Source organism: Acipenser ruthenus, chromosome 21 (genome assembly GCF_902713425.1).
Source record: "Acipenser ruthenus chromosome 21, fAciRut3.2 maternal haplotype, whole genome shotgun sequence".
NCBI classification, from domain to species: domain Eukaryota; kingdom Metazoa; phylum Chordata; class Actinopteri; order Acipenseriformes; family Acipenseridae; genus Acipenser; species Acipenser ruthenus.
This window is the reverse complement of record NC_081209.1, coordinates 6,900,092-6,913,610: the sequence shown is the minus strand read 5'-3', so window position 1 is coordinate 6,913,610 and position 13,519 is coordinate 6,900,092. Positions and strand designations below refer to the sequence as shown.

The following is a 13,519-nucleotide window of genomic DNA, read 5'->3' as shown; positions in this document are numbered from 1 at the left end:
ACATTTTGCTTGAGCATATTGTCCAAGATTTGGAAACACTTAGAAATAAAGGAAGTCTGTTCAGTAATGTATGTTAGTTTTAATGCAGTAGGGTCAAGGATGTGGTGGGTCACATCTCGCCCATTGACTCACTGCCTACCTTTTAGTTGCCTTACCTGTGTTTGTATTTTTCAAGCTTTCCCGTGAGCTTTATTTACATTAAAGTGGACTGTACAAAGGAGCGTGGTGTGCCAAATTATGCTCCCGTCTTAGTTTTAAATCCCTTACAAAAAATTGCTGCAGTGTTTTGGGTGCAGAAACTTTTTTTTCAGTGGCATTGTATAAATACCCCTAATAATTCTGTACTGCACAGAAATGGACAGATGTTACTGTGTTCAAAAGACTAAAATGTATAGCACGTGTAAAGCTACATGCAGATGGAAAATCTGCTACAGTAGTCGTGAGAAGCAATTGCTGACAATAAATAATCTGTGTTTCTTTTTTAGTTATTTATTTGTTTTTTTACACAAGGATAGCGTTTTCCAACTCACAAAATAAAGAGACGCTATATTTTAATTTACAATACAGCAGGGACTGCAAACGTTCGTTTTTTCCCCACTCAACCTATCCCAAACAATATCAAATAAAGTGCTTTCTGTTTCATATCACGCATGCCCAAATTTAGAAATAGGGCTTCTTGTTCTGGAGCGCATGCTTGTTGTGTAGTGTTCAACTCGCATGCGCAGTGTAGGGCATTGTTACAACCAAGATGGCGTTAAGTAAAACGTTTGGCCAGAAACCGGTAAAATTCCAGCTAGAAGAAGATGGGGATTTCTATATGATCGGATCAGAGGTCTGTATTTCATAGTGTTCACTTTGGGTTATCCGAACATCTGCTTAGTTGATCGCTACCGTTTGTAAACACACAGTTATTGCAGTCTAAACACACTGGGTAGGCTGGGCTTCATTGTGTTGGTGCTGTGTGGATTGAATGAATTATGTTTATGACCGGGGTTGCTTGAATAAGAGGGTTTGAATACAAATCTGGTGTAATATTTCTGTAAAAAAATAAATAAACCTGTTAATTTGACAATAATACTCCAGAAACGCTTTAGTATTCGATAGTAAACAGCTAGTATTCGCAGTACCGAACACAACAACAACATTGTGACTTGTCAGCTAACTGTATAAATACAACACAACAACGAACAACGTGGATTTGTTTTTGAAAAAAATGTGTCTAACTTGAAAAAAACATATATTGTTTGTGTTCGTTCAATATGATTGACACATTTTCGTGGGATAGTTTACTGTAATGCAGACTTTAAACAACTACGAAGCAGTGAGCTATTTTATATTAATGTGCACCATTTCACTGATTATCAGCTTGGGAGTTTAGAATCATTGAAGCGAGGAGAGTCCCTAACATTTAAGACCCCACCCACTCCAAATGTCACAGATCTGATCTTAAGGCAAATAATATATATATATATATATATATATATATATATATATATATATATATATATATACCACTCAAGACTTTTTTTTGCTGGCAATAAGAAATCCTAAATACTAGTTCTAGTCACTCCAATGTTTGAAACTCTCAAAACATTCTGTCACACCAATGTTTTACACTGCCTTTGCCTGCCCTAGTAGACTGCAGCTATTGCACATATTGCATGATGGCAAATACTGTGTGAAGTGCATTGCTGGTGAGGGTGCCTCGGGTACTGTCTAATGTATTTGTGTCATACACAATGTGATGTTTCTCTTCATCCCCAGGTAGGAAACTACCTGCGTATGTTCAGGGGTTCCCTGTATAAGAGGTACCCCTCTCTGTGGAGGAGACTAGCTTCAGTTGAAGAGAGAAAGAAGATAGTTGCATCCTCACATGGTAAGGTTCTACTGGAGCTGGCTTGGGTTAGCAGAGTCCAGGCTTGGACTGTACACTGTGTTTGCACTGTCCAGTGTAGCTGTGCTGAAGCTGCATCATGTTCACATCTTTTATTAACCATTCTCCATGAGCCTGCTGCTATTAAAGTTTCCATACCAAGGGGCAAGATGACCGTAATATTATTATTACTAATATTATAGACTAACAGTAACACTTTTTTATCCCATCATTTAATGCATTTCAAGGCATCATGAATGCGTTCCTAATCTTTAAAGTGCTGTGCAAAAATTATTTATGTATGTATGTGATGCTGTAATTCAGCGTGTTATTTTACTGCATGTTTTCATTTTAATAGATAGTAAACTAAGATTGATGATGTCATTAGACAATACCTTTGTTTACTGAATTAAGGGTTGATTTTAGCACTAGGGATTTCCCCATGATCGCATCAACCACTTACCTGTGGTTATACTGGGAAACCCCGTAAAGATAAGTGGTTGATGCAATCCAAGTGGATTCCCAGGTACTGTACAATCCTTACACATACACATCAAAAAGACTCTTCTCTGTTATTGTTATTATTGTTCCTGTAGATCACGGTTACACGACTTTGGCAACCAGCGTGACTCTCCTGAAAGCTTCGGAAGTTGAGGAGATTCTGGAGGGAAACGATGAGAAGTACAAAGCAGTTTCCATCAGCACTGAGCCACCTGCCTACCTCAGGTAAAAACTGAATTGTTTCATGTGGTGCCGTGTGGTTTAGAGCAAGCTGTAGTGTTAGAGATAAGGAAGTATACCAGTCTTAGCTTGCTTGAAATATTTTCCTCACTGTTCCCTCAGAGAGCAGAAGGCAAAGCGCAACAGCCAGTGGGTGCCCACCCTGCCCAACAGCTCCCACCACCTGGACGCAGTGCCCTGCTCCACTACCATCAACCGGAACCGCATGGGCCGCGACAAGAAGAGGACTTTCCCCCTCTGGTGAGCTCACAGCAGTGCAGCACAGCACACGTGGATAATGGGATCTGATTCCATTCAGGTCTATTATTGTTTTTCTTTGAAGCCAAAATCTCATCTCACTCCCTGTCACAAAGACGGCTGGAGTGGGTGGCGTCAGACCAGATGCAGGAAATAAACAGACAGAGATTTGGGGTTTGGTGAAGCTGAGCGAATGCTTTCGCTCAGCATTTAATAACAGAACAGAAAATAAAAAGGTTTGAACAGACAAAAACACTGGACACGGCACTTGCGCCAAAATAAATAGACAAACAAAACGTACTAACACACAAACGGTGCACGGAGACAAACACAGTGAGTAAAGCCAAAACAAACGTTACGATCTTTCTTTCTTTCTTTCTTTTTCTTTCTCCTCTCTCTCTCACCCGTTCTCCACTCACGAACACCCAACCCTGAGTGAAAGAAAATGTGTCTATATATACTGTTGTGCTGGGATTCAATTACTAATTAATTATTCACTTGAATCCCAGCACGTGAATTAATTCTGTGCAACCCCGTGCTCACATATACATTTAACCAGCACGTGAAGTGATTTGTGCCCTCCTCGTGCCTAAATATAAATCTACATTTTAACTCACACGTGAAACACAGACCCGTTTATATCCTGTGTACCAATGACTATACACCAACATTAACACACGCAACATACAACACATAACACACAAATACACGCAGGGGCGGGGCACATTGCCACACTCCCGCACCACACTCACGTTTCTACTGTAATGCTTTTTTTGAACAAGTATCCCAGAGTGCTTTGCAATGAGACCCCTCTCCAAATAGGACAGATTAAAAAAAAAAAATCTGGTGTAATATATTATATATATCATATAATATATGTTATTTATTTATTTTACAGTGGATGTAAATTCTGACTCTTTACATGGCATACGATATTTGCGCTGATGTCAATAATTAGATAAATGGTTCTATGTCAGAACGCAGCACAGTATTGATGATGTCAACACGCTTCTCGCAAGATGCCTTGGATTTAGGAGAGCTGTAGGTACCTGGATGTAGTGACATCGTCTGTACCTGTGCTGGGGCAAAACTACAGTACAAAGACCTACTTTTTGAGAAAGTTTTAGTCCAAAGAAACACACCTGTGTCATTACAGTTGGAGCCACAAGCTTTGGAAGAATGGAACCTTTCTTTTTAATGATCTGTGGAGTTAAAGGTTCACAGGTTGTTCAGGATGAAAAGTCTGAATCATAAACGTGGGAAGCACTTCTGCTTATCCGCCACAATCTCAGCTTATTTCCGAAGGACTCTTGTCTTGCTTTCATCTTCATTATTCTCTCAAGCAGACAACACAGTAGTCTTTGTGTGGAGACACTCAGTAGAATAATCGTTATCCTATGATTTGCTCACGACAGGGAGTTTTGCTATTAGTCATCACTCACTCTTTTCTCCTGACTTGTAGCAATGCATTTGCAGTTTCTATCAAGACTATACTCTGCATTTCTGAAGGAGACCAACCCTCTGGTCTTCCTTGGACTGGTGGTTTAGAGAAACATGCCAAGTATGTCAGTTTTGGTAGTAAAACAAACTGTTGTCATCATGATCTTGCAGAAATGCACATCCCTGGCAACATGACTCTATAGAGATGTCTAATATCCTGAGAACTGCTCATCCAGTTGTGATAAAACCCAGTATGGACATTCCTTAGTTTATCTTGAGGTTACTTTGATACTGTATCTAGGTCCTGCATGAATTGCAGTCATTGAGAGATTTCTTTTCACAGCACTTTAATGCAGAGTCTGTATATCTTTTGTGGTTCCTTACATATATATATTCTTTTTTGGAATCAAATTCCATTGGATTTAAGATCAATCTCAGCTTTGAGTTCTAACACAAACAACTCTGTTACCCAAGCTCCTTTCATCATCAGTGTGGCAAATTCTCAAATGGGTTTACAAAAACACAGGAAACACAGTTTTATAAACAAGGTTAGTCTCGGTGGACTGACTTCATTTTGTGCTATGTTAACTAGAATCAAGGTTTGGTGCACAGCTGTATTCACTGTGGCATTGTTTTATCCTCTGGCCAAGTCAATGACACAGACAGCATGCTTTAATCTAGGGTCTTTACAGTTGGTACACAGGTGTATCCTGTGATTCTCTCAATAAAGTTTCACTTTAAGAATGAACTCACTACCACCACTGGAAGATACCGGGAACATTTTTTTTTTTTTTAATTCTCTTTTAGTTTTGATGATCATGACCCAGGGGTTATTCACGAGAATGCCTCCCAGTCCGAAGTTCTGGTTCCGATTCGACTTGATATGGAGATAGACGGACAGAAGCTGAGGGACGCCTTCACTTGGAACATGAATGGTAGGGGTCAGTAATGCTCAGTTCTGAAAACATTGGGCAGCAAAAAATAAAGAAAGAAGTGGCTCCACCTGTTTACTAGACAAATAATTAAACATACAAAAACCATTCAATCAATTAAAAGCCTGTTTTCTTAATTCTTTGCTTAATTTTAATTGTGGTGTTTATTGGCTCAAACTTGTAATACATTTTCTGCCACTAAATGCAAAACAGTAAAAATAGTGTATTCACTGCCTGCCGTACCGGGTGTGCAGTGAACTGACCTAGTTGTCTTTTCTTCCCCAGAGAAGCTGATGACTCCTGAAATGTTTGCAGAGATTCTGTGTGACGACCTGGATTTGAACCCCCTGGCCTTCGTCCCTGCCATTGCCTCAGCGATCAGGCAGCAGATCGAGTCGTACCCCACAGACAGCATCCTGGAGGAGCAGGCAGACCAGCGGGTCATCATCAAGGTACAGCACAGAGCAAGAATGCAGGTCGAGGGATACTGTCAGCACTGCAGGAAGCTGTACAGATGTTCACACATTTAATCATTCAATTAATGTCATTCAGCCTGGACAGATACATGAGTTAATTTACAAGATTGTAAGTGCTGTATAAATTGATTACAAGTTAAATGATTTACCATGTCGTGTGGATGATTGTTGTTTTTTTAATATCCAACTTTGACATCCATATTCTCTACCTAATATGGCAGACTGCTAGTGCACAGGGTTTTCAATTAGTTTTAAAGTATGGGTTAATTGCAAGGTAGTAGGGGGCACTGAAAAAAGGGATTCGAATGGTGCATTCTGGTACATTTTTGCATGGTTTAAGCATGTACTAGATTAGTATTGATCTGCTTGTAGTCTGACACAAGTACTCCATCAGTGCAATGAAATGTACTTTGAGCATCAAGGCCCCTGCAATACAAGACTGTCTGATAATGTCTATGGTGACCACACCTTTAATTGTGTACCGGTGTAATATGGGAAACGGAATGCTCCCATGCTCTGCATGAGTGAAGTCCTGATCTGACTGCATGTTACACAGACAGCTCTTATGAGCACATGTTACACATTGTCATATTTTATATGTTTTCAGTAGCATGATCTGAGAGCTAAATTTAGTGAATGGCGTTTTTTTTATTTTTACTGCAATCAAAAAAGCTGCAGTACATTTCATTGCACGATTAAATCATCCTTAAACTCCTGACGGTAAACCATGTAACTGAATCTATTTTAGCTGGGGTAGTTGCGGCTGCTATGGAAGATGCAACAGACAAAAAAAGATCTGTTTGTGTTGACTCAACTTTTTTTATTTAGGCACTCTACCATCTGACTGAAAGGTCGGTTTATTGGACTTCACAAAGAACACTTTCTTTCAGCTCCTTTTTTTGTTTCATTATTGAGCTTTTTGCTGCATTACAGCCCTTCATTAAGACTCCCCCTTATATCATTTTGGAAGAAACTGAATATATTTAAAAAAATAAATAATGTAAGTCCTAAAACTGCATCTTGTATACTGCATGACTGTTGATGCTCAACCGTGAACGGCTGGCAGGCTGTATTGACTTGCAGTTAACAGCAGAGACGACTGCAGTAAAAGGCTGATTTTGTTCTATAATACAGGATCTCTTACATGTTCTCTGAGGAAGCTCTGGAAAAGCTGTAATGTGTTGTCCTTTCCTCCTCCTCTGTAGCTGAATATCCATGTTGGCAACATCTCGCTGGTGGACCAGTTCGAATGGGACATGTCGGAGAAGGAGAACTCTCCGGAGAAGTTTGCCCTGAAGCTGTGCTCCGAGCTGGGCCTGGGGGGAGAGTTCGTCACCACCATCGCCTACAGCATCCGGGGGCAGCTCAGCTGGCACCAGAGAACCTACGCCTTCAGGTTTGTAAACCCACTTCAGCTTTACGGCAAGACCATTTCCATAAGGGGTCAGAACTGGAGGCAAACGCAGGGAATCTTTCCTAACCTCTAAACCTGCATGGGAGTGATGATTTCCTGCTCTACAGATACCCGCTTGCGTACAATAATCTAAATAATATTTTGACAGAATTTTGCTTCGCTATTCCAGTCATGTTTATACAGCTGCTTTGCAGGGTATTTTTCTTTTTTATGTAGTGAATCACTGTTTAATTTCAAAGAGAGCTTCAGACGTATTTCAAGTTACTGGATCAGTGTTTGACAATAGACCCAATTTGTTTTTATTACAGTGGAGTATTTACTGGAGTCCTAAACCACCCGAGTGAACTCTTAAGAAATGGGAATGGGGGTAATGGTTGGCCAGTTACTGGAGCTAAACCCAAGTGTTAAATAGAAAGGATTTTTGCCTTGCTCGTCCTAACATATAGAATCTTTATTCCTAAATTTTATTAGTAGGTAGTTTGAACATCCTGGGTTTAACCCTTTGCAGTCCATTTATTAACTGCGCGTCAGACACGCCAGGTCTAATTAATTTTCACACGCGCAGTTAATTTTATACGCGCTGTTTAAAAGTATTTTTTTTCACAGTCAAACGGGTTTAAATGGCCCTGCATATCAACAAAGCACTCACTAGGCATCTCCAGCCCCGCCCCACCCTTTCGTTTGCTATAGCGTTCACCTATGTAAGAAATAAATAATAATAATAATAATAATAGTCGTACATACCGATCGATCATCTCCGGATCACTCGTTTTATCACCAAACTCCTCAATAATGCGATCCAAGTCATTATTTTATTACTATAACATCTGAAAAAAGCTCTGCAAATGTCCATGATAGTCTCTGTGCGCTGACGCACTCAGCCAGCTTGTTTACTATGAACGCCCCGTTATCCGATACCTGATACCATGTATGACTATTCATGAGATACGCCTTTTTTTTTTTTTCCCGATTTGTTTCGGCTCCTGTTGCTCCCACTCGGCAATTGAATGGTTTTCTCGGCTTTTTCCGGAGAAAAAACGACTAAACACCCGTTTATTGCGTTGCTATAATGATGTCGGACCCAGTCCGACAAAGGACCTGTGAGGAATAATTGCAATGTCGGACCCAGTCCGACAATGGACCGCAAAGGGTTAAATTCCCCCAAACCCTCTTCCTTCACCCTACCTTACTGGATATATATATACCTATCCAGTCACAGCCTCTTGAAAGATTACTTGTACTAAGGTTTTTAGGCTGTACACATCTGTTATGTTAGGGTTTAGAAAGGCCAACCAAAACATCAAAGTGGCTTCATCTGATCTGATCAGCCTAGTTGATACATGCTCCTGTTTTGACTCAGCAAATGGCCGGTATGAAGTGTTGACAGTTGGGACCCAATTTTACATAGACTGTCAAGTCAGAAATGTGAATGCTTTATCTCTATTGTCTGATACCTATTTTCCCGTTATACACTTACTGTATAATGGGAAATATTGGCTGGTATTAAATTCACCGGATTTGCTACCTTGGTAGATTTGGACAGTTTTTGAATTGGCGTTTTTCACTTAACACATTCACAAAGAAATGCCAGTTTTTTGTATTTCTACTTTTCAAAAACATTCAAATACTTGTTTACTTAATGAAATCTTCTAAAACAGTGTCTCATTTACAGTAACTCGTTACAGCATCTACAGTGTCACTGCAGCAACTTGGAGAGCAACAAAGAAGGCCTTCTAAAAATTAGTTACAACATTATCGGTATATAGTCCTTAATTAAGATACCAGTAACTGGAAAGGATTAGTAGCTGCAGTAACGATAGGCATTTGCTAACTCTCAGTTTTAAAACGTAGCTCTGGTTCACTAACATAGCACAATGGAATGATCACAAAATCATGTAGTAATTGTAGGGCAGTATTGCCACGTGTGAAAACTTTAACAATAAAGCCGAAACAAAAATGCTTTAAATTTAAAACTAGTTAATAGACTAGCAAGCACTGGCAAAATCAACTTGGATTTCTACAGTGCAGAACTAATTTATTTTAACGTATTGTTTAGAGACGTTGTGATACCTGCACAGTGGGTGTCTTAATAATGAATTAACAATAACAGTCCAAAGCAAATTTGCTTTTGTTACAGACTTTCTAACAAGTCTGGAGTAAACTATTGTGGCTGTTACAGTACTTAATTAACCCCTTGTAAATAAATAAATAAATAAAACAAACCTGCTTAACATAAAGAACAGCCGTACAGGTACCACAGTAGCAGGTGCAGTTTACACTGCCTCGGGAGTTCCTGAGCGCATCATAAATTCCAGATTTTCTAAATACATTGATGTAAATGTCCGGCCTGCTTTTAATTTTTTCAAGCAAATTGGCTTCATCACACTGCCATTCTCATATCCTCATATTCACTTTGACATCCGACACATTCTTTCCCTTGTTTCTTTAACCTGTGCTGCATACCAGTCTGTCAGAGGCCGGGATCACTCACTGTATGCCACACTCTGATTGGTGGAAGAATTATTGGCGAGCCAATCAAAACCGCCAATAAAGCCAAAATAAATTCCCCTCCAAAATTTCCCGTTATACGGTATATATGGTTGTGATATAGCCCATTGCCAGATTATAAATCCACTAGCGTTCTTCTCACACAAACCTAATCATAATGGAAATGGTACACTGGCATTCCGGGTATCCAAGGGTTAAGTTCTTCTCTTCCCATTATAGTATGTTAAAATAAACCGATCTGGATATCATGGGTGAAATGACACGCAAAGATCATTAGAAGGGGGTTTGCATCTGAGACAAAACAACCACAGAGAGAGAGGTGACTCACATAGTGGGTCTCCAGAACAAAGATAAAGGTTCATTTTAACTCCATCCATAATTATACTGCATCCTGTTTACAGCAAATATCGTTTTACTGTTTTGAGGAACTACATCGCACGGAAATGAATTCCTTCTAACCACCACTTTTCTACAAAAAGCCCCTTTTAAATTCTCTTAAATTGTTGCTATTTGAAAGGGGTTTTTGTGTGTTTGGCTAAGCACCCTTTCTCCAATTTGTTTGTACAGAATTTTATACCGGTCATAGTTTCTAAAGAGTTGATTTCCGCATTTCCTTAGTTTTCAGTTTTTTTGCAGTCATTGGATGAAGTAGCTAGAAGTGTTTACTGGCAGAATCGATAGTTCTGAGGCAGAACATGTGGAAATCTAAAGTGTTCTGAGTGCTCAAACAGGAGTTCTAGCTCTCAGTGGAAGTTAACCTGTCGAAAATAGCTCAAGTGTGCAAAAAAAATGTTTGCTTCCAAACCAGGGGTTATGTTTATATAGTTTTATTTTCTACATCTAAATAGTTTTTGTAAGTAAGCTGACTTTTTTCTCAAACACAAATACCGTATAAACTACAAAAATAAATATTATGTTTTATATGGAAACTCAACATGTACAAAATCAAGTAAATAAACAAAACTAAACACATACCTGTACTTCAATATGAAGTCGCATTATTATACACACATATTGCTGTATAGTTTCATAGTTGTATCATTCTAAAATTAGAAATGGACTGTATAGGGCTAAAAACGAATGTGTGCTAAATCATTTATTTTAGAAGCAGTAACAAATAGTTTGTGCATCTCTCCCTGCTTCCCTGTACCTTTCGGCAATCTATTCTGCAGGTGTACAGAAGCTGTGCTATAGTGGTATGTAGTGTAGAAATCCAACTCTAATGTATTTCTGATTAAGAGTGAAAAAGTAGTTTTTGTGCCTTTGGAACAGCATAGCAGATTCTGTCTGACCTGTGGCCAAGTTGGAGTCCCATTAGCACTCTGTCTCAGTTGGCTTATAAAGAAGGAATTCTCAAATGTGCTGAAACTACAGTTAATGGTCTAATTACCGGGTTCAAGCGAACAATGAACTGTTTATTATATAAATAATGAAATGGTTTATTTAACAGAAATGCAGTTCATGCAAGAAACTTTTTTTTTTTTTTGCAGTATATATTTAGAGCCCGTCATCGAAATGTGATAAAATAACTTTGCATAGACATTCAATAGCACAGTACTGGAGGGTCTCAGAATCTAGGTCATAATGACCTACTTATTCTTAGAAACAGATTGCCAGAATTTAATGAATGTCTGCATTAACTACAAATGTGCTATACATTATTCAACATACTGTGAATGCACTGTAAACTCTAGCATTCATTTTTATATTATGCTTTTCTGGGATCCGGTCTACACAATAGGAGAATTAAGTACTTTAGAAGTGGGATGCTTAAGTTGGATCGTGATTGTACTTCATAATGTATGTACTGTGTTAGCTGCTTGACATACTGTATTTACCCATTGCTTTAACCCTTTGCGGTCCATTTATTAATCGCGCGTCAGGCACGCCAGGAATAATTAATTTTCACACGCGCAGTTAATTTTATACGCGCTGTTTAAAAGTATTTTTTTTCACAGTCAAACGGGTTTAAATGGCCCTGCATATCAACAAAGCACACACTAGGCATCTCCAGCCCCTCCCCAGCCTTTTGTTTGCTATAGCGTTCAGCTGTGTAAGAAATAAATAATAATAATAATAATAGTCGTACATACCGATCGATCATCTCCAGATCACTCGTTTTATCACCAAACTCCTCAATAATGCGATCAAAGTCATTATTTTATTACTATAACATCTGAAAAAAGCTCTGCAAATATCCATGATAGTCTCAGTGCGCTGACGCACTTAGCCAGCTTGTTTATTATGGACGCCCATTATCTGATACCTGATACCATGTATGACTATTCATGAAATACGCCTTTTTTTTTTTTTTTTTTTTTTTTTTTCCGACTTGTCTCGGCTCCTGTCGCTACCACTCGGCAATTGAATGGTTTTCTCGGCTTTTTCCGGAGAAAAAACGACTAAACACCCGTTTATTGCGTTGCTATAATGATGTCGGACCCAGTCCGACAAAGGACCTGTGAGGAATAATTGCAATGTCGGACCCAGTCCGACAATGGACCGCAAAGGGTTAAAACCAGTGTTTAGCAGGGGCATTGCTGGTGTTGGACTTCAACACTGTTGTGAGTCTTGATGGTGTATGAAAGTTTTAAGGATGTCTGTTTTGTGTGCTGCAGTGAGAACCCGTTGCCGACAGTGGAGATCGCGATTCGAAACACGGGGGACGCAGACCAGTGGTGCCCACTGCTGGAGACCCTGACAGACGCTGAGATGGAGAAGAAGATCAGAGACCAGGACAGAAACACAAGGTACGAACGCGATTGCAGTAGCAGAACACTGATGAAGGCGTTCGCTGAAATGTTTCTATGCTTCGCATTAGTTTCTTTAAATTTTTACCTACAGTAGGGGCTGCCTTAACATTTTGAGGTAGGAGTCGGTGGCTTTGGGTTGTATGTCCTACTATGAAACTTTTTAACCCTTAAGTTTTATAGTGGGACACTATTCCCCTGAACTCCAGTCAATATTTGTATATTTCACCCCAGACTGTTGCTCCACACAAAGAAATATACATATGAATGTGGAAGTCTGGATCTGGGGGTGTATTATTGACCCTGTTGTCTATTCATCTTAACATGTCTAAATACCACCATTAGGATAATTCAAATTTGAGAACCAAAGTTATGTAGTAAAATATTTCTGTCTGTAAAAACATGTTAAATGCCTGCAAGCGTACAATTGAATGATTTTAAAAGTGGTATTTATATCCGTTTAGGTCAATTGAATAGAAGTCTCTTATGTGAGTTTTATGGTTTGGAGTACCGCAAAGCATCATCACATGGTCTTTTATCAGATCTGTGTTTATAAATCGCACTTACTTAGCAAAGCCAGACAGTTCTATTTCATAAATCAGGATTGTATTTTGATTTGCTTTGTGGCACTGAGACTGGATTTGTGTTTTTATCTCTAGGCGTATGAGACGTCTCGCCAACACTGCCCCAGCCTGGTAAATCAACACAGCAAATCTTCTTGGATTCTCATTCTGAAGAGAACAAAGGAAAACGCTGCAAGCTGATTGGCCTAAAATACAGACATTCCACTTGCTAGCCAATCAGAGGCTGCCATGAAACAGACCCTCTCCCATGCTGTATATGTAAAAGACTGATGCTCTTGTTTGTCGCCCATGGAACTGATCCACAGAAAATAATGCCTGTGTGGAAAAGTGTACTGGTATTGTGATGTTAAATTGTTTTTGTATAGGTGCTGAGGGCACTTTTAGTAATTTTTTTTTAAATAAAAGGAATGCTAAATATGTCTTTTTTTAATTATTTTTTTTATCCCTATTGGCCCTTTTAAATATTCATTAATGCCCCAAAATCGTATTAGCAGACCATCTTCTAATGTGATTTTCTTACCACACAGTGGTCCTCCTTTATGTTTACTATTAACCCTGCATATT

General features: G+C 39.1%; 1 protein-coding gene across 2 annotated transcripts; it reads left to right on the top strand.

The window, feature by feature from the left end:
* The first annotated feature begins 676 nt into the window (after nt 1-676).
* Nucleotides 677-13,372, top strand: LOC131699055 (SWI/SNF-related matrix-associated actin-dependent regulator of chromatin subfamily B member 1). Of its 2 annotated transcripts, none has more exons than XM_058994641.1 (9): nt 677-832; nt 1,765-1,876; nt 2,470-2,599; nt 2,717-2,854; nt 5,099-5,232; nt 5,509-5,675; nt 6,905-7,095; nt 12,240-12,371; nt 13,031-13,372. In XM_058994641.1, exons 1-9 carry the CDS (start codon nt 749-751, stop codon nt 13,068-13,070), a joined length of 1,128 nt encoding a protein of 375 aa, XP_058850624.1. In that variant the 5' UTR covers nt 677-748; the 3' UTR covers nt 13,071-13,372. The 2 variants fall into 2 exon arrangements, with proteins under 2 accessions (XP_058850624.1, XP_058850626.1); XM_058994643.1 differs by having other exon boundaries at nt 678-832; nt 5,099-5,226.
* The last annotated feature ends 147 nt before the right edge of the window (nt 13,373-13,519 follow it).

Coding starts and splice junctions, on each gene's coding strand:
- LOC131699055 (XM_058994641.1), top strand. CDS start 749: ATGGCGTTAAGTAAAACGTTTGGCCAGAAACCGGTAAAATTCCAGCTA. Junction 2,855..5,098: donor AAGAGGACTTTCCCCCTCTG/GTGAGCTCACAG, acceptor ATTCTCTTTTAG/TTTTGATGATCATGACCCAG. Junction 12,372..13,030: donor GACCAGGACAGAAACACAAG/GTACGAACGCGA, acceptor TTTTATCTCTAG/GCGTATGAGACGTCTCGCCA.